Source organism: Carcharodon carcharias (genome assembly GCF_017639515.1).
Source record: "Carcharodon carcharias isolate sCarCar2 chromosome 29 unlocalized genomic scaffold, sCarCar2.pri SUPER_29_unloc_6, whole genome shotgun sequence".
Lineage (NCBI taxonomy): Eukaryota > Metazoa > Chordata > Chondrichthyes > Lamniformes > Lamnidae > Carcharodon > Carcharodon carcharias.
In genome coordinates this window covers 33,388-61,371 of record NW_024470679.1, presented here as the reverse complement: position 1 = coordinate 61,371, position 27,984 = coordinate 33,388, and the positions used below count along the sequence as shown (strand labels likewise).

At 51.8% G+C, this 27,984-nt stretch overlaps 1 protein-coding gene across 1 annotated transcript in view; it reads right to left on the bottom strand.

The window, feature by feature from the left end:
* The window catches only part of LOC121274109 (alpha-tectorin-like), a gene marked incomplete at its 5' end in the record, with an annotated part of 78,189 nt that extends 55,944 nt beyond the window's left edge, over positions 1 to 22,245 (bottom strand). The window contains 7 exons of the mRNA XM_041181263.1: positions 10,117 to 10,526; positions 10,853 to 11,012; positions 13,416 to 13,553; positions 14,947 to 15,228; positions 16,042 to 16,172; positions 18,665 to 18,711; positions 22,146 to 22,245. Of these exons, the coding sequence (XP_041037197.1) occupies positions 10,117 to 10,526; positions 10,853 to 11,012; positions 13,416 to 13,553; positions 14,947 to 15,228; positions 16,042 to 16,172; positions 18,665 to 18,711; positions 22,146 to 22,245 (1,268 nt within the window). The remainder of the gene's footprint in view (positions 1 to 10,116; positions 10,527 to 10,852; positions 11,013 to 13,415; positions 13,554 to 14,946; positions 15,229 to 16,041; positions 16,173 to 18,664; positions 18,712 to 22,145) is intronic.
* Positions 22,246 to 27,984: the final 5,739 nt, after the last annotated feature.

Sequence of the window (27,984 nt, the reverse complement as noted above, 5' to 3'; positions counted from 1 at the left end):
CCCATAGCCCAGCACCCATCACCACACAGAACCCACTGCCCCACCTTCTCACCATAGCCCAGCACCAATCCCCACACAGAACCCACTGCCCCACCTCCTGCCCATTGACCAGCACCAATCCCCGCACAGAACCCACTGCCCCACATTCTTCCCATAGCCCAGAACCAATTCCCGCACAGAACCCACTGCCCCACCTCCTGCCCATTGACCAGCACCAATCCCCGCACAGAACCCACTGCCCCACCTTCTTCCCACAGCCCAGAACCAATTCCCGCACAGAACCCACTGCCCCACCTTCTCACCATAGCCCAGCACCAATCCCCACACAGAACCCACTGCCCCACCTTCTCTCCATTGCCCAGCACCAATCCCCACACAGAACCCACAGCCCCGCCTTCTCCCCATAGCCCAGCACCAATCCCCACACAGAACCCACTGCCCCACCTTCTCACCATAGCCCAGCACCAATCCCCACACAGAACCCACTGCCCCGCCTTCTCCCCATAGCCCAGCACCAATCCCCACACTGAACCCACTGCCCCGCCTTCTCCACATATCCCAGCACCAATCCCCATACAGAACCCTCTGCCCCACCTTCTTCCCATAGCCCAGAACCAATTCCCGCACAGAACCCACTGCCCCACCTTCTCACCATAGCCCAGCACCAATCCCCACACAGAACCCACTGCCCCACCTTCTTCCCATAGCCCAGAACCAATTCCCGCACAGAACCCACTGCCCCACCTTCTCACCATAGCCCAGCACCAATCCCCACACAGAACCCACTGCCCCACCTTCTCACCATAGCCCAGCACCAATCCCCACACAGAACCCACTGCCCCACCTTCTTCCCATAGCCCAGCACCAATCCCCACACTGAACCCACTGCCCCACCTTCTTCCCATAGCCCAGCACCAATCCCCACACTGAACCCGCTGCCCCACCTTCTTCCCATAGCCCAGCACCAATCCCCACACAGCACCCACTGCCCCACCTTCCTCCCATAGCCCAGCACCAATCCCCACACAGAACCAACTGCCCCACCTTCTCTCCATTGCCCAGCACCAATCCCCACACAGAACCCACTGCCCCGCCTTCTCCACATATCCCAGCACCAATCCCCACACTGAACCCACTGCCCCGCCTTCTTCCCATAGCCCAGCACCAATCCCCACACTGAACCCACTGCCCCGCCTTCTCCCCATAGCCCAGCACCAATCCCCACACTGAACCCAATGCCCCACCTTCTCACCATAGCCCAGCACCAATCCCCACACAGAACCCACTGCCCCTTCTTCTACCCATAGCCCAGCACCAATCCCCACACTGAACCCACTGCCCCACCATCTCTCCATAGCCCAGCACCAATCCCCTCACAGAACCCACTGCCCCACCTTCTCCCCATAGCCCAGCACCAATCCCCGCACAGAACCCACTGCCCCACCTTCTCTCCATTGCCCAGCACCAATCCCCACACAGAACCCACTGCCCCACCTTCTCCCCATAGCCCAGCACCAATCCCCACACTGAACCCACTGCCCCACCTCCTGCCCATTGACCAGCACCAATCCCCACACAGAACCCACTGCCCCGCCTTCTCTCCATAGCCCAGCACCAATCCCCACACTGAACCCACTGCCCCACCTTCTTCCCATAGCCCAGCACCAATCCCCACACAGAACCCAATGCCCCACCATCTCTCCATAGCCCAGCACCAATCCCCACACAGAACCCACTGTCCTGCCCTCTCCCCATAGCCCAGCACCAATCACCACACAGTACCCAAAGCTCCACCTTCTCACCATAGCCCAGCACCAATCACCACACAGAACCAACTGCCCCGCCTTCTCCCCATTGACCAGCACCAATCCCCACACAGAACCCACTGCCCCACCTTCTCCCCATAGCCCAGCACCTATCCCCACACAGAACCGACTGCCCCACCTTCTCCCCATAGCACAGCACCAATCCCCACACAGAACCCACTGCCCCGCATTCTCCCCATAGCACAGCACCAATCGCCACACTGAACCCACTGCCCCACCTTCTCCCCATAGCACAGCACCAATCGCCACACAGAATCCAATGCCCTGCATTCTCCCCATAGCCTAGCACCAATCCCCACACAGAACCCGCTACCTCGCCTCCTCCACATAGCCCAGCACCAATCCCCACACTGAACCCACTGCCCCACCTTCTCCCCATAGCCCAGCACCAATCCCCACACAGAACCCGCTACCTCGCCTCCTCCACATAGCCCAGCACCAATCCCCACACAGAACCCACTGCCCCGCCTCCTGCCCATTGACCAGCATCAATCCTCACACAGAACCCACTGCCCTGCCTTCTCTCCATTGCCCAGCACCAATCCCCGCACAGAACCCACTGCCCCACCTTCTCCCCATAGCCCAGAACCAAACCCCGCACAGAACCCACTGCCCCACCTTCTCTCCATTGCCCAGCACCAATCCCCACACAGAACCCACTGGCCTGCCTTCTGCCCATAGCCCAGCACCAATCCCCACACAGAACGAACAGCCCCACCTTCTCCCCATAGCCCAGCACCAATCCCCACACAGAACCCACTGCCCCACCTTCTTCCCATAGCCCAGCACCAATCCCCGCACAGAAACCACTGCCCCACCTTCTCCCCATAGCCCAGCACCAATCCCCACACAGAACCCACTGCCCCACCTTCTTCCCATAGCCCAGCACCAATCCCCGCACAGAACCCACTGGCCTGCCTTCTCTCCATAGCCCAGCACCAATCCCCGCACAGAACCCACTGCCCCGCCTTCTCCCCATAGCCCAGCAACAATCCGCACACAGAACCAAACGCCCAGGCTTCTCCCCATAGCCCAGCACCAATCCCCGCACAGAACCCACTGCCCCACCTTCTCCCCATAGGCCAGCACCAATCCCCACACAGAACCCACTGCCCCACCTTCTCCCCATAGCCCAGCATCAATCCCCACACAGAACCCACTGTCCTGCCCTCTCCCCATAGCCCAGCACCAATCACCACACAGAACCCACTGCCCCACCTTCTCCACATATCCCAGCACCAATCCCCACACAGAACCCAATGCCCCACCTTCTTCCCATAGCCCAGCACCAATCCCCGCACAGAACCCACTGCCCCACCTTCTCCCCATAGCCCAGCACCAATCCCAACACAGAACCAACTGCCCCACCTTCTCCCCATAGCCCAGCATCAATCCCCACACAGAACCCACTGTCCTGCCCTCTCCCCATAGCCCAGCACCAATCACCACACAGAACCCACTGCCCCACCTTCTCACCATAGCCCAGCACCAATCCCCACACAGAACCCACTGCCCCACCTCCTGCCCATTGACCAGCACCAATCCCCGCACAGAACCCACTGCCCCACATTCTTCCCATAGCCCAGAACCAATTCCCGCACAGAACCCAATGCCCCACCTCCTGCCCATTGACCAGCACCAATCCCCGCACAGAACCCACTGCCCCACCTTCTTCCCACAGCCCAGAACCAATTCCCGCACAGAATCCACTGCCCCACCTTCTCACCATAGCCCAGCACCAATCCCCACACAGAACCCACTGCCCCACCTTCTCTCCATTGCCCAGCACCAATCCCCACACAGAACCCACAGCCCCGCCTTCTCCCCATAGCCCAGCACCAATCCCCACACAGAACCCACTGCCCCACCTTCTCACCATAGCCCAGCACCAATCCCCACACAGAACCCACTGCCCCGCCTTCTCCCCATAGCCCAGCACCAATCCCCACACTGAACCCACTGCCCCGCCTTCTCCACATATCCCAGCACCAATCCCCACACAGAACCCTCTGCCCCACCTTCTTCCCATAGCCCAGAACCAATTCCCGCACAGAACCCACTGCCCCACCTTCTCACCATAGCCCAGCACCAATCCCCACACAGAACCCACTGCCCCACCTTCTTCCCATAGCCCAGAACCAATTCCCGCACAGAACCCACTGCCCCACCTTCTCACCATAGCCCAGCACCAATCCCCACACAGAACCCACTGCCCCACCTTCTCACCATAGCCCAGCACCAATCCCCACACAGAACCCACTGCCCCACCTTCTTCCCATAGCCCAGCACCAATCCCCACACTGAACCCACTGCCCCACCTTCTTCCCATAGCCCAGCACCAATCCCCACACTGAACCCACTGCCCCACCTTCTTCCCATAGCCCAGCACCAATCCCCACACAGCACCCACTGCCCCACCTTCTTCCCATAGCCCAGCACCAATCCCCACACAGAACCAACTGCCCCACCTTCTCTCCATTGCCCAGCACCAATCCCCACACAGAACCCACTGCCCCGCCTTCTCCACATATCCCAGCACCAATCCCCACACTGAACCCACTGCCCCGCCTTCTTCCCATAGCCCAGCACCAATCCCCACACTGAACCCACTGCCCCGCCTTCTCCCCATAGCCCAGCACCAATCCCCACACTGAACCCAATGCCCCACCTTCTCACCATAGCCCAGCACCAATCCCCACACAGAACCCACTGCCCCTCCTTCTACCCATAGCCCAGCACCAATCCCCACACTGAACCCACTGCCCCACCATCTCTCCATAGCCCAGCACCAATCCCCTCACAGAACCCACTGCCCCACCTTCTCCCCATAGCCCAGCACCAATCCCCGCACAGAACCCACTGCCCCACCTTCTCTCCATTGCCCAGCACCAATCCCCACACAGAACCCACTGCCCCACCTTCTCCCCATAGCCCAGCACCAATCCCCACACTGAACCCACTGCCCCACCTCCTGCCCATTGACCAGCACCAATCCCCACACAGAACCCACTGCCCCGCCTTCTCTCCATAGCCCAGCACCAATCCCCACACTGAACCCACTGCCCCACCTTCTTCCCATAGCCCAGCACCAATCCCCACACAGAACCCACTGCCCCACCATCTCTCCATAGCCCAGCACCAATCCCCACACAGAACCCACTGTCCTGCCCTCTCCCCATAGCCCAGCACCAATCACCACACAGTACCCAAAGCTCCACCTTCTCACCATAGCCCAGCACCAATCAACACACAGAACCAACTGCCCCGCCTTCTCCCCATTGACCAGCACCAATCCCCACACAGAACCCACTGCCCCACCTTCTCCCCATAGCCCAGCACCTATCCCCACACAGAACCGACTGCCCCACCTTCTCCCCATAGCACAGCACCAATCCCCACACAGAACCGACTGCCCCGCCTTCTCCCCATAGCACAGCACCAATCGCCACACTGAACCCACTGCCCCACCTTCTCCCCATAGCACAGCACCAATCGCCACACAGAATCCAATGCCCTGCATTCTCCCCATAGCCTAGCACCAATCCCCACACAGAACCCGCTACCTCGCCTCCTCCACATAGCCCAGCACCAATCCCCACACTGAACCCACTGCCCCACCTTCTCCCCATAGCCCAGCAACAATCCCCACACAGAACCCGCTACCTCGCCTCCTCCACATAGCCCAGCACCAATCCCCACACAGAACCCACTGCCCCGCCTCCTGCCCATTGACAAGCACCAATCCACAAACTGAACCCAAAGCCCCGCCTTCTCCACATAACCGAGCACCAATCCCCACACAGAAACCACTGCCCCATCTTCTCCCCATAGCCCAGCACCAATCCCCACACAGAAACCACTGCCCCACTTTCTCCCCATAGCCCAGCACCAATCCCCACACAGAAACCACTGCCCCACTTTCTCCCCATAGCCCAGCACCAATCCCCACACAGAAACCATTGCCCCACCTTCTCCACATAGCCCAGCACCAATCCCCACACTGAACCCACTGCCCCGCCTTCTCCCCATAGCCCAGCACCAATCCCCACACAGAAACCACTGCCCCATCTTCTCCCCATAGCCCAGCACCAATCCCCACACAGAACCCACTGCCCCGCCTTCTCCCCATTGCCCAGCACCAATCCCCACACAGAAACCACTGCCCCGCCTTCTCCACATATCCCAGCACCAATCCCCACACAGAACCCACTGCCACACCTTCTCCCCATAGCCCAGAACCAATCCCAACACTGAACCCACTGCCCCGCCTTCTTCCCATAGCCCAGCACCAATCCCCACACTGAACCCACTGCCCCACCTTCTTCCCATAGCCCAGCACCAATCCCCACACAGAACCCACTGGCCTGCCTTCTGCCCATAGCCCAGCACCAATCCCCACACAGAACGAACAGCCCCACCTTCTCCCCATAGCCCAGCACCAATCCCCACACAGAACCCACTGCCCCACCTTCTTCCCATAGCCCAGCACCAATCCCCGCACAGAAACCACTGCCCCACCTTCTCCCCATAGCCCAGCACCAATCCCCACACAGAACCCACTGCCCCACCTTCTTCCCATAGCCCAGCACCAATCCCCGCACAGAACCCACTGGCCTGCCTTCTCTCCATAGCCCAGCACCAATCCCCGCACAGAACCCACTGCCCCGCCTTCTCCCCATAGCCCAGCAACAATCCCCACACAGAACCAAACGCCCAGGCTTCTCCACATAGCCCAGCACCAATCCCCACACAGAACCCACTGCCCCAACTTCTCCCCATAGCCCAGCACCAATCCCCGCACAGAACCCACTGCCCCACCTTCTCCCCATAGCCCAGCACCAATCCCCACACAGAACCCACTGCCCCACCTTCTCCCCATAGCCCAGCATCAATCCCCACACAGAACCCACTGTCCTGCCCTCTCCCCATAGCCCAGCACCAATCACCACACAGAACCCACTGCCCCACCTTCTCCACATATCCCAGCACCAATCCCCACACAGAACCCAATGCCCCACCTTCTTCCCATAGCCCAGAACCAATCCCCGCACAGAACCCACTGCCCCCCTTCTCCCCATAGCCCAGCACCAATCCCAACACAGAACCAACTGCCCCACCTTCTCCCCATAGCCCAGCATCAATCCCCACACAGAACCCACTGTCCTGCCCTCTCCCCATAGCCCAGCACCAATCACCACACAGAACCCACTGCCCCACCTTCTCACCATAGCCCAGCACCAATCCCCACACAGAACCCACTGCCCCACCTCCTGCCCATTGACCAGCACCAATTCCCGCACAGAACCCACTGCCCCACCTCCTGCCCATTGACCAGCACCAATCCCCGCACAGAACCCACTGCCCCACCTTCTTCCCACAGCCCAGAACCAATTCCCGCACAGAACCCACTGCCCCACCTTCTCACCATAGCCCAGCACCAATCCCCACACAGAACCCACTGCCCCACCTTCTCTCCTTTGCCGAGCACCAATCCCCACACAGAACCCACAGCCCCGCCTTCTCTCCATTGCCCAGCACCAATCCCCACACAGAACCCACTGCCCCACCTTCTCCCCATAGCCCAGCACCAATCCCCACACTGAACCCACTGCCCCACCTCCTGCCCATTGACCAGCACCAATCCCCACACAGAACCCCCTGCCCCGCCTTCTCTCCGTAGCCCAGCACCAATCCCCACACTGAACCCACTGCCCCACCTTCTTCCCATAGCCCAGCACCAATCCCCACACAGAACCCACTGCCCCACCATCTCTCCATAGCCCAGCACCAATCCCCACACAGAACCCACTGTCCTGCCCTCTCCCCATAGCCCAGCACCAATCACCACACAGTACCCAAAGCTCCACCTTCTCACCATAGCCCAGCACCAATCACCACACAGAACCAACTGCCCCGCCTTCTCCCCATTGACCAGCACCAATCCCCACACAGAACCCACTGCCCCACCTTCTCCCCATAGCCCAGCACCTGTCCCCACACAGAACCGACTGCCCCACCTTCTCCGCATAGCACAGCACCAATCCCCACACAGAACCGACTGCCCCGCCTTCTCCCCATAGGCCAGCACCAATCGCCACACTGAACCCACTGCCCCAACTTCTTCCCATAGCCCAGCACCAATCCCCACACTGAACCCACTGCCCCACCTTCTTCCCATAGCCCAGCACCAATCCCCACACTGAACCCACTGCCCCACCTTCTTCCCATAGCCCAGCACCAATCCCCACACAGAACCCACTGCCCCGCCTTCTCCCCATAGCACAGCACCAATCGCCACACTGAACCCACTGCCCCACCTTCTCCCCATAGCACAGCACCAATCGCCACACAGAATCCAATGCCCTGCATTCTCCCCATAGCCTAGCACCAATCCCCACACAGAACCCGCTACCTCGCCTCCTCCACATAGCCCAGCACCAATCCCCACACTGAACCCACTGCCCCACCTTCTCCCCATAGCCCAGCACCAATCCCCACACAGAACCCGCTACCTCGCCTCCTCCACATAGCCCAGCACCAATCCCCACACAGAACCCACTGCCCCGCCTCCTGCCCATTGACCAGCATCAATCCTCACACAGAACCCACTGCCCTGCCTTCTCTCCATTGCCCAGCACCAATCCCCGCACAGAACCCACTGCCCCACCTTCTCCCCATAGCCCAGAACCAAACCCCGCACAGAACCCACTGCCCCACCTTCTCTCCATTGCCCAACACCAATCACCACACAGAACCCACTGCCCCACCTTCTCACCATAGCCCAACACCAATCACCACACAGAACCCACTGCCCCACCTTCTCACCATAGCCCAGCACCAATCCCCGCACAGAACCCACTGCCCCACCTTCTCCCCATAGCCCAGCACCAATCCCCACACAGAACCCACTGCCCTGCCTTCTCTCCATAGCCCAGCACCAATGCCCACACAGAACCCACTGCCCCACCTTCTGCCCATAGCCCAGCACCAATCCCCACACAGAACCCACTGGCCTGCCTTCTCTCCATAGCCCAGCACCAATCCCCGCACAGAACCCACTGCCCCACCTTCTCCCCATATCCCAGCACCAATCGCCACACTGAACCCACTGCCCCACCTCCTCTCCATATCCCAGCACCAATCCCCACACAGATCCCACTGCCCCACCTTCTCCCCATAGCCCAGCACCAATCCCCACACAGAACCCACTGCCCCACCTTCTCACCATAGCCCAGCACCAATCCCCACACAGAACCCACTGCCCCACCTTCTCACCATAGCCCAGCACCAATCCCCACACAGAACCCACTGCCCCGCCTCCTCCCCATAGCCCAGCACCAATCCCCACACAGAACCCACTGCCCTGCCTTCTCTCCATAGCCCAGCACCAATCCCCACACAGAACCTACTGCCCTGCCTTCTCCCCATAGCCCAGCACCAATGCCCACACAGAGCACACTGCCCCGCCTTCTCCACATAGCCCAGCACCAATGCCCACAGGGAACCCACTGCCCTGCCTTCTCTCCATAGCCCAGCACCAATGCCCACACAGAGCACACTGCCCCGGCTTTTCTCCATAGCGCAACATTAATCCTCTTACTGATCCCACTACCCCTCTTTCTCCCCATAGCCTTGTAGCAATTCCTCAGCTGATCCCACTGCCCCACTCTCTCTCCCTAGCCTTGTATCTGTCCCTAAACTAAGGCCACCATCCCACTCTCTCCCGATAGCCCTTTATCTATTCCAAACTAATCCCACTGTCCCACTCTCTCCCCAAAGCCCTTTATCTATACCAAATCATTCCCACTGCTGCGCTCTCTCCCCATTGCTCTGTATCAATTCCAGACGAATCAAACTCTCTCCCCATCACTTTGTATCAATTCCAGCCGAATGCCACTGGCCCACTCTTTGCTCATGAGCGATTACCTCGAGACAATTCTTACAGCTGTTGAAAAAAAGGGACTTGTGATCAAATCTCTTCATCTTGCATTTACCAGGACAACTGGCAAGAGGCTTCCAACGGCCACGGTGAAACAATAATTTCTACTGCATGAAAAGAGAGTGCTCATTGGTTGGCAAGTGCGATTGGTGGAGGCGTTACCATGGGGAATGGCAGCATGGGACAGTTCCCTGCCCGGCTTAGTTGAAATCCCAAGAGGGCAGGTAGACTCTGATTGTTACAGTCGGCACACTTTCAGTATCAGAAAGCAGCAGAGAGCGACCAGGGAGCGTACAATCAGAGAGGTGGCGGACTGGACGAGGCCCACATGCCCCATTCCCATTCACTTACCAGGATATGGTCAGTGGCTCCATTGATCATTGTAATTTCAGACCCATAGACTACGAGACGAACATGTCTGACCCAGGAGACTGCCCGGTTTCCCCGGTTTTCATTCTTTGCCTCCACCCTGTAAAAATGCAGCGGACCGTCAGCACGGCACAGCTGAGATAGGATGTAGGTGCATGTGCCTTGGAAATGGAAGAGTTTTCCATCAAAGGTGTGGTAATGAGGGTCGCCGAATATGGTGCACGTTTGAACTGCCATTGGTTTGCAGGAATAAAAGGAGGCGGAGGAGAGGCAGAGTTCATCAGGAGCGCATGCAGCAGGTTGACATTCCAGAGAGTTGTTCAAGACGCATTTACATTTGGTTTCACAGGTGGAGTTTGTCCAAAAGGTGTCATCTTTCCGAATAAATGTCCCTGTAAAAGTAACGTTTAGGCATTATGGATCTTCCCAGATTGTTCCAATCAGCACTGGTATTTAATTACTTCATGACAATCACTGTTTACTTTGTGTTTATTCCCGGGATGCGGGTGTGTCTGGCCCATTCTGAGTGGTTTTCTGGGCCATTTCAGAGCACTTAGAACCACATGTAGGCCAGACCGGGTAAGGATGGCAGATTTCCCTCCCTAAACAACATTATCCTGACCGCTCTGAGATGAGCTGAACTCAAAGTTCGTTGTTTGCCAATTCACTGAAAACTCCACACAATGTCCTAGTTTAATTAGCGCCTTTCAACAATTACCTCTGTAGATGCAGCCTCCTATCACACGGAATGTGTCTGTTCTAAAGACCCAGCGGCCCGGTTCTTGCACATTGCTTGTGGACTCGATGTCAACCATTCCTGGTGTTTGCGATCCTGGGATGCTGAAATAATGCTTGGAGCCTCCGCTGTTAAAACCAGCCTAACCGGGAAGAAAATAACAGCATTTCATTAAATTTCTAGTTACTGATATAGTTATAGGTGCTTAGGTCCAACTCCAGTTACTCAAATTGTTAGTGAAATGTATCATGTTAGAGTAATTAATCCTTTCTCAATTATGTGGACTGTTTTGACGTGTAATTGTTGCAGCAATGTCAGTGCTTAGAGTGCATTTTTTAACTATCGGGCTAAAATCCAAGAGCCCATGTTGTAATACTCAGTTAAAACAAATGAATTCTTAAAAAAAACAGCCATTTTCAAAAGAGCTACTTGACGATAAGAATCTCATTAGTTCTTTTCAGGCAGTTGCTGAATGTTTGGGTCAGTGAGAATTCTGTTGTTGGAACTTTGGTGCCAAATCATAAACATCTGTTCGAGCGAAAAGGCTTTGCTCACATACTGGTGAACATAGATTTATTATAGTAATTGGGATAGATAAGTAGGCACAGGCAGACAAACGACAGACAGGCAGACAACAGACAAACTACAGACAGACAGGCAAACAAAGTGCAGGCCGAAAGGTAAACACCAGACAAACGACAGGCAGGCGCACAGACAAACTAAGGACTCACATCCAGCCAAACTACAGACAGACAGACAAACAATCTACAGACAGACAATAAACAAATGACAGACAGATAAACGACTGAGAGACAGGCAACTGCCATTTGACAGACAGATAAAGACAAAATACAGACAGACAGACAATGGAGAAACCAAAGCCAGACACACAACAGACAACCCTGCAGACAGCAAAAGCTACAGGCAGAAACCAGACAAATGGTAGACAGGCAACAGGCAAATTACAGACAAACAAACTACAAACACAGACAGAGAAAATACAGGCAGAAAGACAAATAGACAAACTACAGGCACACAGGCAAATAAACTGCAGGCAGACAGATAGACAACAGTCAACGACAGAAGGATAGGCGACAGACAGAGAGGCAACATGCAAAAGACAGACAAACAAAAGGAGAAAATCATCAGACGGGCAGACGACAGACAACAAACAAACGACAGGCCGACAGATGAAATACAAATGACAGACAGTCATATGACAGACAAAAGACAGATAGGCAACAGACAAACGACAGGCACACAGACAACAGACAAACAGCAGACAGGTGGTAGACAAACGACAGAAAACAGGCAAACTACAGGCACACAGAAACCAGTAAATCTGCTGATGGACATACAACAGACAAACAATAGACAACAGGCAAAAGACAAGCAGACGGCAGACAAGCTACAAACACACAGAAGACAGGCAAACCAGAAGCAGAGAATAGACGAAAGACAGGAAGACGACAGGCAAATGATGGGCAGACAAACGACAGACAGTCAGACGACAGACAAATGACAGGCAGACTAACAAATGACAAACAACAGATAGATGGGCAACGGCAGGCAGACAAAAACAGGCAGACGACAAACAGACAAATGGCAGGCAAACGACAGACGACTGAGACATATGTATGAAAGGTACATGGTTGGAAAACAGACGACATGCCAACAGTTGATGAACAGAAGGACAGAGAGGCAAATCACACACAGGCAATCGACAGATACAACAAGAAAAAAACAGAAAATGTCGGGAAAGCTCAGCAGACCTGACATCATCTGTGGACGGAGAAGCAGGGTTAACGTTTCGAGTCCCTATGACCGCTCTTCAATGGACAGATGGACCTGTTACCATTCCAAAATCACAACTGAGATAAGATTCAGCCGGATAAAGTCTGCTAAGCAGTCAGGGCAGGAAGAAGCTTACAATAACCTTGGAATGATAGAGTCTCCCATGGCAACAGTGTGGGTGAGGCTTTGAGCACAGATGAGTTGAGGCAGGGGATTGTGCGAGAGATTAAGGGTCAGAATCATCTGAGAAGCGGCGGCTGCCCGCAGCCAGGTACCAGCCGGGGGGGTTGGTGGGGGGTGGAATCGGTGCCCAATGACATGGTGGTTTGTGGTGGAGACCAAAGACAATAGCTTCAATCTTCCCAATGTTTAAATGGGGATATAGTCAGCTCACCCAGAACAGGATTTCGAAGACGTATCCTGACAGGGCAGAGGGGTTGGAGAGGTACCGATGGATGCTCTCGGTGTATATATGGAACCGGACAACGTCATAGGGCAGAATGTGAATGGAGAAGGGGAGTTGCCAAAGATGGACCTTCAGGGGACCTGAAGCGTCGGGCGCGGATAGAACGAGAAGACCTGCTTGTGCTACTTATTGCTCTGACAGGTGTTCCCGAATCCCTACTCACTGGGACTTTAACTGAAGGCAAATTTGGGCGGGGTGTAGAATGGCGGATGCTCCGAATCCGTCAGTTTCCGGTTCCGCCCGGAGCGCAGGGCGAAGACTTCAAACATGCAAACATCTGTTCACCTGTGCCGCTGTTCCACCTAGTCCAGTGCGAGCGTTGCCGCCACTCGCTAACCCGGTTGTCCATTGGATATCTCCATAGTTCAGTATAATGAAGGACTGGAATCCATCCGTGATCAACACCGCCTGAAAGCTGTTAACCTGGAATATCAAATGGTCCTGACATTGAATACTCGCCCTGGTGTTAACTGTGACTAAACATTAAAAAGTTTGAATTTGTACGGGAAGCGAAACCTGTTTCAGCCCCACAAGTTGTGTGTAGAGCGATCGAACTGGGAAATTGACAGGGTGTTAGACAGGCATCTGTACCGGTTGGTTGGGCTAAACTCTGACCGTGTGCCAGTGTACAGCCGTGATTAACCGTCGGCCCTGCTCGCTTCTTTCCTATTACTCTGTGTTTAGCTCAGTGGGATGGGCACCCATGGAGGGGTCTGAGGCCCCATCTCCTGCCCTGGGCAGCAGTCGGGCGCCCTCTGGTCGGGAAGTGGTGGATTCAGGTCCCAGCCCCGCGACGTGAACACAATCACCTCGGCTGACGCGTCAGTGCAATCCTGAGCTCCACTAGCTGCCAGGTGCTGACTTTTGGGTGAGACACTCAACTGAGAGCTCGTTTTGCCTCTAAGGTCGATGCAAAGATCCCTTGGCATCTTTTCGAAGAGAGAGGGTCGGAAGGGCGAGTGGGCAGGAGTGTTGGTGGGGTTGGGGGGTGGTGGTGGTGGTGGTCGGCGGGGGGAGATTGTTGAAGTTCTCACCAATGTCCGGATGTCCGGAGGTCAACACTAATCTTCCAAAAAAAAACAAATCACACTACCAAATGATGTCATCATCACATTCTGCCTGTGGGATCTTGCTGTATGTAAATTGGCTGCCGCATTTACCGCATCGCATCAGTGACCAATGACCACACTTCGAAGTGACTTCATTGGCTGTAATGCTCTTTGAGACGCCCGGAGGCCTTGGAAGGCGCTATAGAAATACAAGCATTTCTTTGTTCTTGCTGTAGAGCAAGGCCGTCCCACTCAATATCTCCCCGTGACTTTTCCATCACTCAGATCGGCTATTTACCACCAGCGAGCTGACAATGTTTTGCTGCAGTGATTATATTGTTTGGCATCACATTTCTACCCCTGAAGGTAATCTGATAACAGCAGTCCGTCTCTATCCAATCAGATGTACGGGGCTGTTGAATAAACATCAACAACGTACATTCAGGTTAACTCCACCCAGCCTAAGATTAGTGCGAACATTCTCAATTTCCAGTCCAACCATTTTCATTGGCTCTTGTGTGAAATTTAAATTAGGGGCGGGTCTTATTTTTTTTTTTTTTGCATGCGGACCGGGGCTGGGGGAAATTGAGGATATTCGGGGGCCCGAACAGACAGAGAATGTTTCAGTCCTGGGAGCAATGAGTGGATTCGCAACCCGGGTCTCCTGAGGCGAAAGGAAGACGCTGACCTGTGATCTCCAGCCGGTTGCGGTGCAAGACTGGGCTGCATTTCAGCCGCACGGGGGCTATTGACAGCAGAATTCTCACCTTGGATGTTTGAGATCCGTAGAAAGCAACTCGATCCCAAGTGGCGACAAATACCCACTGCGCTTCGAAACTGAGCCCGGGTGCATACTTATTGATGTCGGCCGTGGCTCTCCGTAATAGGCTCGCATCCCTGGTGTCTCGGTAATAGATGGTTCCTGAAATTCGATTGTCGACATCGCCCCAGAACGGAGCGATGAAAGCGCGGCCGTCCAGGAGAGGGAAGGTGTTGGGTGTGTACTGGGACACGCGACTACCGAACGACACCACGCCGTTGTTGTTCACCTGAGGATGGACAAGGAGAACCAACAGCTCAACAACACATGGCGGCGCCTCTCACGCCGGAGTCTGGCAGCAAAAATAATTAAAAAAAAAACCCACCAAATCTCGCCCAACCGGATAGATCCTCATGGTCAGTCAGTCTGTGTAAAACAGTCGCCGGCCCGAGTGCGATTTTAACCGGATGCCCCTGCAAATGGGCGTCCGAACCGCTAGGCGGGATTTTATAACGGGCGACGCGGGAGAGGGCGGGAAGGGGGGGAGGCGGGGGCGGGTGCTGGGGGGGGTTGTGGGGTGGGGGGAGCGGTGGGATTGTGGTAAAGCAAGGCAGGAGGTAGGGGAGAAGTCGAGGCCGGGGGACTGTGCAGGGGGGAGGACCACTGATTTCCAAATGGCGCGAAGCCAGGCATCTTGCTGCTGGCTCCGATGGGCTGAAGGGTTCCCCGCGACCACATCAGGTCCGAGGCGGTTTGCAATGTCCCTGAATGGGCCCAGTTCGGTTCCTCTTTGGTGTCCGTGTCTGCCTCCTTAATCGGAGTTGGATGCTCGTCTCAGTTCCCAGTTAAATCTGCTTTAGATTCTGCCCCGGTAGCCTCTCTAAAGCAGGGACCTCAGTTGATGATAGTGGCTGACCGGTGTTGCAGCGTGAGAGCACTTACATCGTTGTGACGCTATTCAACACTAACCCGTGAGTCTGTTTACCGTTTAATACAGCCCAGTCAATATTGCAGGGGGATATCTCAACCCCACACTAACCTGGGGGATTTACAGCCCATATCAACTCCCCTTCCCTCCCCCCACCCCCGCTGATTTACGCACATATAAGGAGTTGTGAGATGTTTCGAAGAATGGAAAATTCGTTGAAATGTCAATTTCCGGTGATCCGCCGTCATCCAGTTTCGGATTGGCGACATCTCCGGCTTCTCTGCCAAATGGATAGAAGTGATCCTCTGTGAACACATAAGAGGCGCATTCTCAATATTTCGCTTCGGTTTAAGCATCGCGGTGGCTGGGAGGCGGCCTGAAGCGGATTATGAATTAAATCTGAGAGAGAGGACACAGTGAGCGGGGTCTCTTCCCTCTGGGAACGAGTGGAATTCACAAATCAGATGAACTTTCCCGATTGTTAACTTTAGTGATGAGGTTATGAAGATGAGCTGGAGAGTGGCTGAAATCCCCGGGGCTAATATTTCCTTTTACCGAGGGTCTGGTCCTATCTTTCAGTCTTGTCTGTTTCTTTCTTTTCTCTCTCTCTCTGTCTCTCCCCCTCCGCCTCTCTCTCTCTCACTTTGTCCGTCTACCTCCCTCTCTCTCTCTCTCTGCCTCTCTCTAGGTGTGTCGGTGTGTGTGTGTGTCTCTCTCTCCCCTTTTCTGTTTCTCTCTGTCTATCTCTCTCTCTCGCTTTCTCTCACACTCTCTGCGCCTCGTTCTATTTGAATACACTGATTCTATCAATCCCTTTATCCCTCATTGTGTTTACCCCTTTTGTCTATCGCTTTTATCTTCCTTGTTACTGTCAGTTCCTCTTTACCCCTCTTTCTCTATCTATTTCTCCGTTTCCATCTTTTTTACTGATTCCGCCTCTATTTGCTTCCATCTCTATACACAAGTCTCTGTTTCTACTTCTCTCACACGTTTTCACCCTTTCCCGCTCTATCTCCCTTTCCCAATCTCTCTCTCTTTCCAGCTCGCTCTCTCTCCCTTTCCCGCTCTCTTTCTTTCCAGCTCTCTCTGTCTTTCCCGCTCTCTCTCTCTCTTTCCCGATCTCTCTCTCTTTCCCGATCTCTCTCTCTTTCCCGCTCTCTCTCTCTCTTTTCCGATCTCTCTCTCTCATTCCAGGTCTCTCTCTCCCTTCCCGATCTCTCTCTCCCTTCCCGATCTCTCTCCCTTTTCTGATCTCTATCTCTCTTTCCAGCTCGCTCTCTCTCCCTTTCCCGCTCTCTTTCTTTCCAGCTCTCTCTGTCTTACCCGCTCTCTCTCTCTCTTTCCCGATCTCTCTCTCTCTTTCCCGCTCTCTTTCTTTCCAGCTCTCTCTGTCTTACCCGCTCTCTCTCTCTTTCCCGATCTCTCTCTTTACCCGATCTCTCTCTCTCTTTCCTTCGCTCTCTCTTTCCCGATCTTTCTCTCTTGCACACCGCCCCCACCCCCGCCCTCTCTCTCTCTCTCTTTCCGACTCTCTCTCTCTTTCTGCTCTTCCTGTTTTCTGGACTCTCTCCTCCCAGTTGTGACAGATTTTAATTCACTCGAGACCATGTCACTTGAGCAGGTTTAAAATCGGCCGCGAGGCGTTCCCTCCTTTCTTTACATAAAAAAATCGATATAAAAGCTTCTTACCCGCACAATGTGCCCATCTTGCCGCTTCCGTGAGTAGAGCTGCGGTGAGAAGGAAACCCATGAAACAGATGTAACTATTTTTTAATAACATGGACGGGGACAGACACGAGTCCCTCGAATGAAACTATTCGGCCCTAATGTTCGCCTCCAATCCAGACCCGTGCGGAATGGAAGACGCTGCACCCACTGGCCAAGGGGAGTTTCGCCGCAAGAGCTGAACTCCTGACCCTCCTGGACCTCGCTCAGCTGATAAAACCGATCCATGAATCTCTGCTGGAGGCAGCTCACCACATCCTTACCTCTCCTCGGTTCTCAGCAAGAGTCACACACGGACTCCAAACGTTATCTCTGCCCCCTCCCTCCACAGCTGCTGCCGGACCTTCCCCCAGCCCTTTCTGCTTTTGTTCCATGAATCCCGGAGCCTGGTGTAGGGTGAGGGCCGAGGACTTGGAGCCCAGCGGATTAGGAAAGCCACTGGGAAATGGGAATGAGGGGAACCCCCTGCCGCCGCCACGCTGCAGACACGTCCCCATTCCTTGTCACCTTGGTCAGGGGCTAAAGGGAATGTTTGCTCTGAGGGAGTTGGTTTGAATGGGGGCCGTTATTTTGGGGAAGCCGGAGCCGGAACCAGCCGAGTGGCTCTGAAGTTCCGAATCAAAACCCCAGGATCAATCCACCGGCTGAAAGGACCCAGGTTTGGAGGTGAGCTGGGTAATTCCGCCCCAGCCACTGAAGCAGGAACCAGCCCACTCTCCATATCAACTGTGCTCCGCTCCGTGCCGCGGGGTGGCTTTTGCTTGTCTCTAACCGAGAATTAAGACTCAACGAATGAAAAGCCCGGGTTACCCGCAATACATAGAAACTAGGAGCGGGAGTAGGCCTTTCGGCCCTTCTGAGCCTGCACCTGGTTTTAGAAGCGCCGCTCCCAGCAGCAGCTGCAAGGCACCCGGATTTCAGCCGTGGGTTTAGCGGTGGGAGGGGGCGGGAGGGGTGGGGGGTGTGCGGTGTGGGCGGCAAATGCTAACTTCACCTCTCGAAGGTTTGTCTGTAATATTTGCCACGGCAATAAAATCAGGTGCAGTAAAAGCTGACATTTTGAAGTACTTACCATAACACATGAGTATGAATCTCATTTTCGGCTCTTTCATTGCTGCTCTAGAACAGGAAACGGGAAAGTTAATATATCAACTAACAACTGAGCTACCTAATCCCCTAGAAAATAGCGCCACCCCAACTGGTAGAGCCTTGAAAATCGCATTTTGTAAATCGGGACACGGAGTGCAAGAGTAAAGAATCAATGCACTTTTTTTTAACTATCACGTGTAAGGACTCAGCTAGCGAGTCTCCGTCTCCGTTATACAATGCAGATGAAACACATGGAGGACGTCCCGTGTAGATTTACAAACACCATGTCAGAGATGAAGAACTATAGCTCAGCCTCTGCACTTGAGATATTGGAATAAAAAGAGAACATGCTGGGAGATCTCAGCAGGTCCGGCAGCATCTGTGGAGAGAGAAACAGAGTTAACGTTTCGAGTCCGTGCGACTCTTCTTCAGAGCTGGAAAGAGACGGAAATGTGATGGGCACTGTGATGTTCAGAAAGTGGGGAGAGGCAGGTGGAGAAAGAGAAAAGGTCAGCGATAGATAAGAGGGTGTGGAGAGATTAAATTATAAAGATGTCATGAACAAAAGGCAAAGAGAGTGGGAATCGTAGTGCTAAAGAAACAAAACAAAGAACAGAGAAAAGTACAGCACAGGAAGAGGCCCTTCGGCCCTCCAAGCCTGCCCCGATCATATTGCCCGTCAACTAAAACATTTTGCACTTCCGGGGTCCGTATCCCTCTATTCCCATCCTATTCATGTATTTGTCAAGCTGCCTCTTAAACCCCACTATCGTACCTGCTTCCACCACCTCCTGTGGCAGCAAATTCCAGACACTCACTACGCTCTGCGTAAAAAAAACTTGCCCTGCACATCTCCTCTATAGTTTTCTCCTCTCACCTTAAATCTACGTTCCCTAGTAATTGACTCGTCCACCCTGGGTAAAAGCTTCTGACTATCTACTCTGTCCATACCACTCATAATTTTGTAAACTTCCATCAAGTGGCCCGTGAATTTTCGTCGCTTTAGGGAGAACAATCCGAGTTTCTCTAACCTCTCCTCATAGCTAATAACCTTCAGACCAGGCAAAACATTGAACCAGAGTAGGTGTTAACAGCAGAATAAAGGTCATCAACTGGCTGAAAGCGAAATAGTAGAACGTGTTAATAGCAGAATAAACATCAGTGCAATTTGAAAGCAAAAACATGAGAATAATCATAGAAAGGTACTCGGGGATATCAATTAATACGGAGGACAGAGTTTATGGTCAGCAGTTGTTGACTCCAGGAGGCTGCAAAATGCCTCATCAAAAGATGCTGTTCTTCCAGCATGTGCTAGGCTTCACTGGCTTGCACTGAAACATTAGTTAGGCCACAGCTAGCACATTACAGGAAGTGTGGGGAGGCAGTGCCATAACAGTAATGTTACTGGCCACTAATCCAGAGGCCAAATGCTCTGGGGATACAGATCAAATCCCACCATTAATTCAAATAATACATCGGGAATATGAAATCCCACCATCTGTGATGCTGACCATGAAACGATCATAAATTAACCCTGATTACATTGAAGAAGTATTTGGATGTGCACTTACGATGCCCTGGCATACAGGGCTATGGGCCTAGTGCTGGAAAATGGGATTAGAATAGTTAGGTACTTGTTTGACTGGTGCAGATTCGATGGGCCAAAGGGCCTTTTTCTGTGCTGTAGACCTCTATGATTCTCTGATTATTCAAAAAAGAACATCTGGTTCACTAAAGTCCTTTCGGGCAGGACATTTCTGCCCTTACCTCGTCTGGCCTACATGTGAATCCAGACCCACAGCAATGTGGTTGATTCTTAACTGCCTCTCTGAAATGGCTGAGCAAGGCACACAGTTCAAGGGTAGTTAGGGATGGGCAAGAAATACTGATCTTATGTGTGACGCCCACATCCCGTGAAAGAATTTTAATCAATGGTTGCAGAGAAGATTCACGAGGGTGTGGCCAGAACTTGAGAACATTAGCTATGAGGAAAGAATGGACCTGCTTGGGTTATACTCTTTGAAGCAGGAGAGGCTGAGAGAAGGTTAAATTATGCTGAATGAAATGCATCGTGAATATCGGGTAGGAAAGGCCTACTCCCATTGCAGAGGGGTCAATAACCAAGAGGCAGAGATGTAAATAATTGGTAGAAGGATTAGGCTAAAGTTGAGGAGATTCTTTTCATCCAGATGATTGTGGGGATCTGGAACTCACCGTCTGAAAGGGTGGTGGAGACTAAAACCCTCATCACATCACAAAAAAAACATTTGAAATGCATAGCCAGGAGGGAGAAAGAGCACGTGCTGGAAAGTGGGATTACACAGGGTAATTCTTTTCCAGATAGCACAGATACAATGAGGTGAATGGGTTCCTTCAGTGATGTACGCTAAACGGAGCTGCCACTTCGATGCATTGAGGCAATAAATTCCAGATATGCACTAACCTTCCACTAACCCTCCCGCATTCGAAATATTTGGGTCATGAGCAGCTATAAATCAGAATAGAACCACCATTCATGGGCGGCCGTGAGGAAACAAAGATCCAATGTGTACTAGCTAGTGAGTTCCCAACATGGGTATTATTGCTGGGACTCAGCATAGTCACAAGTCAACATTCAAAAGTATTAACACAAGACTTTGGAGCAGGAGCAGACCATTCGCCTCGTAAACCCTACACTGCCATTCAGTAAGATCATAACTGATCTAATTGTGACCTTAACTCCCCTTTCCTGCCTGCATCCCCCCCCCACCCCCCCCAATAACCCTTTAACCCCTCAGCTATCAAAAATCTGTCTAACTCAGCCTTGAATCTATTCAATGATCCGACCTCCACTGTTCTGTGGCGAAGAGAATCCCACAGGCTCACGACTCTCTGACAGAACAAATTCTCTCCTCCTCCATCTTAAAAGTGAGGCCCCTCGTTGTTTTTTTAAACTTTGCCAGTTCCAGTCTCTCCCACAGGAGGAAACATTCTCCTGATACCCGCCCTGCGAAGTCCCCTTGGGGCCTTGCACTTTCCAATAAGATCACCTGTCATTCTTCTAAACCCGGCTGGGTATAGGCCCGACCTGCTCACCCTTTCCTCCATAAGATAAGCTGCTCATCCCACAAATGGGTCGAGTGAATCTTCCCTGAACTGCTTCTAATGCAATTACATATTCTTTCAAACAATGGGACCAAAACCCTGCACAGTACTCCAGACCTCCACACCGAGGCCAGATTGCCCGCGGGCAATTCGTTTGTTCAGAAATCACAAAGGTGTTGGGCAACATCCTGTTAACAATGTCTGTGCATTTTTAAACGCAGGGACCATATAACCCTGCTGCGGTTTTATTCACCCTTCTTTGTAATTGTGGCGTGATTTGGACCAAGTGTCACGTTTCATTACTGCGCCTTCAATAAAACCCCGCTGCCTGATTCCCCCCACCCCAGAAAACATCTTCCTGGTCGTGATTTTTAACCCGCCTGAGTAAAATGTCTATAGCTTCGAAAACTTTCGCAATTGCCACCGATCCCAAAGTTGTGTCGCTTTCCCGGCAGCAGGTGGCGCAAGTGCAGGGATAATCTGATGAGTTCAACTCAAAATTCCAAATTTGATTTGCGAAGACTTTGAAGCGACACTGAGGGGTGGGGGGTACCCCGTATGTTTAATAGTCTAAACTCCCCCTTGGCATTTCAAGTTGCGTTTACACGGTTAAGGCGAATAAGAGGATGGGTTTTTTTCCGCTAAATTATCTGAAGAGATATCTTAAACCAACCGGTCAGCTCTATTCTAATTGTTAATCTTTCGGGTTTTGGTCTGTTTGAATGAGGACAACGTGTGCGGCGGTGTCGAGGCCTCTGAGTTTTCAACACAATCTGTAAGCAGGGATTATTCGTCAAGTCTGCAAAGTGGCAGCAACTGACAAGTGATTATTCCCGGCTGGGAAAGGGGACCCAGATGCTCTGCATTTAACCTGCTCGGGGCTAAAACAAATCGAAAGATGGATTTGTATTTAACAGGAGAGGTTGAGTGGCCTGTAAACGACTTTACAGGGAATTGTCTAAATTGCCTGAGCGAGACATTGGAGGCTGACGGGAAGCAAGGAGCGACAGAAGGATAAACCCTCTACAGAGAGAGAGAAAAAAAAAATCACTGGGAACCGGAGGGAATCGGAGGAGGAAACATATGTTCCAATTCATCAAGCGAAACCTGTATTGGAGTTCTGTCTTCCGACACAAACCGCACAGACCAACATGCGAATTAGGAGCAAGAGGAGGCCCTTCGGCCCCTCCAGCCTGCTGCACCGTTCCATAAGGTCATGGCTGATCTGGTTGTGTCTCAATTCCCGGTAACTTTTGTCTCCCTTCTTCAAGAAGAATCTACCTACCTCTGCCTTAACAGTGTTCAATGGCCCAGCCTCCACCGCTCCCTGGGGGAGAGAGTTCCAGAGGCTCACGACCCTCCGAGAGGAAACATTTCTTCTCATTTCTGCCTTGGGAGACCCTTCATTTTTGTACCGTGCCCCCTGGTTCTAGATTCCCTCACGAGGGGAGACATCTTCTCACTATCCACCCTGACAAGTCCCTCTCAGAATCTTATCTGTTTCAATAAGATCACCTCTCATTCTTCTGAACTCCAAGGGATAAAGACCAATTATCTCAACCTACAGGAGCCATATTGAAGAAGGTGTGTGCCTAGACAGACAAACAGTTGCTCTTGCCCCTATTGTTATGGGAACAGCTTCCCGGTAATGATGCACAAGTTAAAAATTGCTCATCTTTAATTTAGATCCTTCACTAAACGGAAGAATATAAGGAATAAGAGGTGGAGTGGACCATTCGGCCCATCAAATCTGCCCCACCATTCAATATGTTCATGGCTGATCTTGGGCTTCAACTCTATTTACCCACCTGCTCCCCATATCCCTTAGTTCCACGAGACACTAAAAATCTGTCTATCTCAACCTTATATGTATTCAACCATGGAACATCCACAACCCTCTGCGGTAGAGAGTTCCAAAGAAATTTCTCCTCATCTCAGTTCCAAGTGATCAGCTCCTTATCCTGAGACTTTGTCCCCGTGTTTTAGACTCCCCGACCATTGGAAACAATCTCTCAGCGTCTACCCCATCAAAGCCCTTCAGAATCTTATAGGTTTCAATGAGATCATCTCTGATTATTCCAAATTCAAGAGAACATAGACCCAATTTACTCAGCCTCTCAACATAGGAGATCCCTCTCATTCCAGGGACCAGTTTAGTGAGGCTTCACTGCACAGTGTCCAATACATGTACACCCTTTCTTAAATGCGGAGACCAAAGCTGTCCACGATACCCCAGGTACGATCTCACCAAAAAATTGAACAAGTGTAACTAGGCAGGTTTAACGAGGTAAATTGCTGTATATTGGTATCATCCGTTGTAGTTACGGTCAACCGCAGTTCTAGTTTCAGTTGTTAATGCGTGTGAACGAAATAACCAGCTGCAAGTTAATATGAGTTCAATAACGAATGTATAGAGAAATGGACCTCAACCCAGAATCAAAGGAACAGGCGTCCAGATTGAAACTGAAACTCAATTAAAGGTGACAAACTCATGTTGAGTTTGTTGTTGTTAATGTCGCGAATGAGATTGATAGAGTTTGAAGTCAGCGCGGAGATCAGTCGCGGTCCCATTGACAATGTCTCCATGCTATTTAAATGATCATAAATGAAGGTTGCCTTACCTTGCAATGAAATGCCGGTTGTGCTGAGAACTCGTGCAGTGTGTTAACATTTATATCTGCTGCTACCTTGATAGTTTTTGACGTTTCCGGACGCTCCCAGAAATTTAAACAACACTCCCCTGGATTCCCGGTCCGCACGACCAGCCCTGAAAATGTTGGCCTACTTTAACCATCGGAAATGAATCAGTTACCGGGAATCGCACGGATGCCTATTGTCAGTTTCGGGTTACGCCCTGTTAATGGGTTTGAAACTTGATGCTTGTTTGAATAGCAGCGATCGCCCAGAAAGTGGGCTATACATCCCACGTTATGTGATGACACTGTCATAATCAGGTTTTAATCAGAATTAATTATTAAGAATCGATTCAATTGTTCCAGTGGAGTTATCAATTTACATCGACTTGTTTCTACTTGTAACCATTGTAATCAACTTCTTATAGTTAAAATTGGATGTTCCCTAATCTCCGCCTTCGTCTAAACTCAGGAGATTGCATTTCGAGAAGAATTATGTCGAATAGACCAAGAAATTAATTTAATCGCTCGACACTAAACTGATTAATAACTGTCAAATCAGAAATTCCTGACTAACTGGGCCAGACAGCTTAAGTGTCGATCCCTCTGCTGAATGTTTAGGTTTGGGCTTCGTTTCTAATTATTTGCTAAGTTTCTTAAAATGTTCAGCCTGGTCGCCAGCACCGCGCGGGTTGTAAACAGGTGAAATCTTGGTGCAGTGAACAGGTCTGTTTGAAACTGGCCCGCGGTGTGTTCGCTGATTGTCAGTTAGAACAACTCCCCATCAGATTGTGTTTCTGGCTCTGACATGTTATTTCTATGGATCATTGTTTCGCCCTTTGTGGTTTCATGCTTTGAGTGACAGAAGTGGGTCTCTGTGAAACATGGCGCAGTCTCCAGGTGTTGGAAGTGGACAATGGTCGATTCACACGGCTCGGCTGCCGCTGTTCCTTCAGCGTGAGACGCGCAGATTGGCAGCGGGTCCGCTGTATAATGTGCTGCAGAGTTTGCTTTGTGACAGGCGGATCATCTCACAGCCAGCACCACATCGAACCAGAGAGAAGGCTGCTCCTGTGACCTGACAGGCAACCAGCCAAGGTAAAAATGGATCTCAACCTTGAACTCCTGTAGCTATTTCCACCCCCCAAACACAAACCCTTTCCCTAATCAGTCCGCCTTAAAAGTTCAAAAAGAAGGTAAGAAACAGGAAAAGGAGGAGACTTTAAAGCACTGGAGTCCACTCCTCCATTCAATCAGACCATTACTGCCTCAAATTCACTCTCCGGCCCGACCCCTTAGTGCCTCAGAACCTCTCGACCTCAATCTTGAACACAGTCAAGGACAGAGTGTGAGGTCGCTGACTCTCAGGGTCCGTCCCGCCAAACTCTCAGAGAATTCTCTGCCTGTTTCGGCGGATCATCTCACAGTCAGCAGGGCTCCGAGCCAAATAGAAGCCTGCTCCGCTTGCAATCTAACAGGCAAATAGCCGAGGTGAGACTCGGCTCCCACTTTGAATTCTTATAATTAAATTCCCACATTTATTGTAAGCATTTCTCCCAACCGACCTCGCTTAAAGTTCATTCAGAATAAAGGAAATGGGAGAAAGGAGTGGACACTCAAACCTACTCCACCATGAAATCTACTCTTGTGCCCTATCCCCCGAGCCTCCAGTCATGCATCGATCTCAGGCCTGTGTCTACTGAACAACTGGAGCATCTACACCTCCCTGGGGTAGAGAATTCCAAAGATTCACAAGCCTCTGAGTGAAAACATTTCTCCTCATCTGAGTCCTAAAGGGCCGCCCCCTAATCCTGAGACTGTGGCCCCTACAGCAAGAGCCCATTCATGTCTTATAAAAATAACACCCCTCAACAAACTCTGCCTAACTTGAGTATATGACACCCAATGAATGAGTCCCTATCTTTCCATGAGGCCATGGTTAATCAATGATTCATTGTTCTGGTACCATTTGCGAAATGCTATTATTTTCTTCCAGGATCGTTTATCACAGCATGGATTCTTTCCTAGTTATAAACGTATTAATATTCCTGAGGGAATTGTGTCAGGTCTTTTATTATTCAAGAATTTATTGACTCTCTCGCTATTCACTTGAAATACTAACCTTATTGATATGCAGCCTTTTTGATATTGGAATTATATTTTATTTTCTTGAAGGACATTCGCTTTAACACAATATCTGATCAATAACAAGGGCTTTAAATCAATATCTGATCAATATCAGCAGTTCTAACACAATATCTGATCAATAACAGGCCCTAACTCATTATCTCAACAGTGTCAGTGGCTCTAATTCAAAATCTGATCAATATCAAGGGCTTTCAATCAATATCTGATCAATATCAGCAGCTCTAACGCAATATCTGATCAATTACAGTCTCGAACTCGGCTGTCAGGCGCTCACCCTTCAGTTATTCAGTCTCTCATTATCTGGGTAAATCAGTCAGGGTCACTTGAACTCTCGTTCTCACAAATATTCAATCATTGGTCTCTGGGTTACTTCTCATTCACTCGTGGTCACTAAGTCCTTCAATCAATCAGTCACTCAGCCAATCAGTCACTCAGCCTATAAGTCACTCAGTCCCAGTCTCCCAGTCACCCATTCACACAGCCTCAGTAACTCAGTCTCAGTCTCTCATTCACTCAGCCTCTCAGTCAATAAGGCTTTCAGTCACTCAGTCCCCCAATCACTCAGTCTCTCAGTCTCTCAGTCTCTCAGTCAATCAGACTCTCAGTCACTCAGTCACTCAGTCTCTCACTCTCAGTCTCTCAGTCTCTCAGTCTCTCAGTCACTCAGTCTCTCAGTCACTCAGGCTCCCAATCATTCAGTCTATCAGTCTCTCAGTCTCTCAGTCACTCAGTCTCTCAGTCTCTCAGCCTCAGTCTCTCAGTCTCTCAGTATCTCAGTCTCTCAGTCAATCAGTCTCTCAGTATCTCAGACAATCAGTCTCCGAAACACACAGTCTCTCAGCCTCTCAGTCACTTAGTCTCCAAATCACTCAGTCTCTCAGTCACTCAGTCTCTCAGTCTCTCAGTCTCACAGTCACACAGCCTCTCAGTCTCTCAGTCTCTCAGTCACTCAGTGTCTCAGTCACTCAGTCTCTCAGTCTCGCAGTCTCTCAGTCAATCAGTCTCTCAGTCTCTCAGTCTCTCAGTCACACAGCCTGTCAGTCTCTCAGTCTCTCAGTCACACAGCCTCTCAGTCTCTCAGGCACTCAGTGTCTCAGTCACTCAGTCTCTCAGTCTCGCAGTCTCTCAGTCACTCAGGCACTCAGTCTCTCAGTCAATCAGTCGCCCAATCACTCAGTCTCTCAGTCACTCAGTCTCACAGTCAGTCAGTCTCTCAGTCTTTCAGTCTCTAAGTCTCTCAGTCTCTCAGTCACTCAGTCACTCAGTCTCTCAGTCACTCAGTCTCTCAGTCACACAGTCTCCCAATCACTCAGTCTCTTAGTCAGTCAGTCTCCCAGTCTCTCAGTCTCTCAGTCACTCAGTCTCTCAGTCTCTCAGTCACTCAGCCTCTCAGTCACTCAGTATCTCAGTCTCTCAGTCACTCAGACTTTAAGTCTTT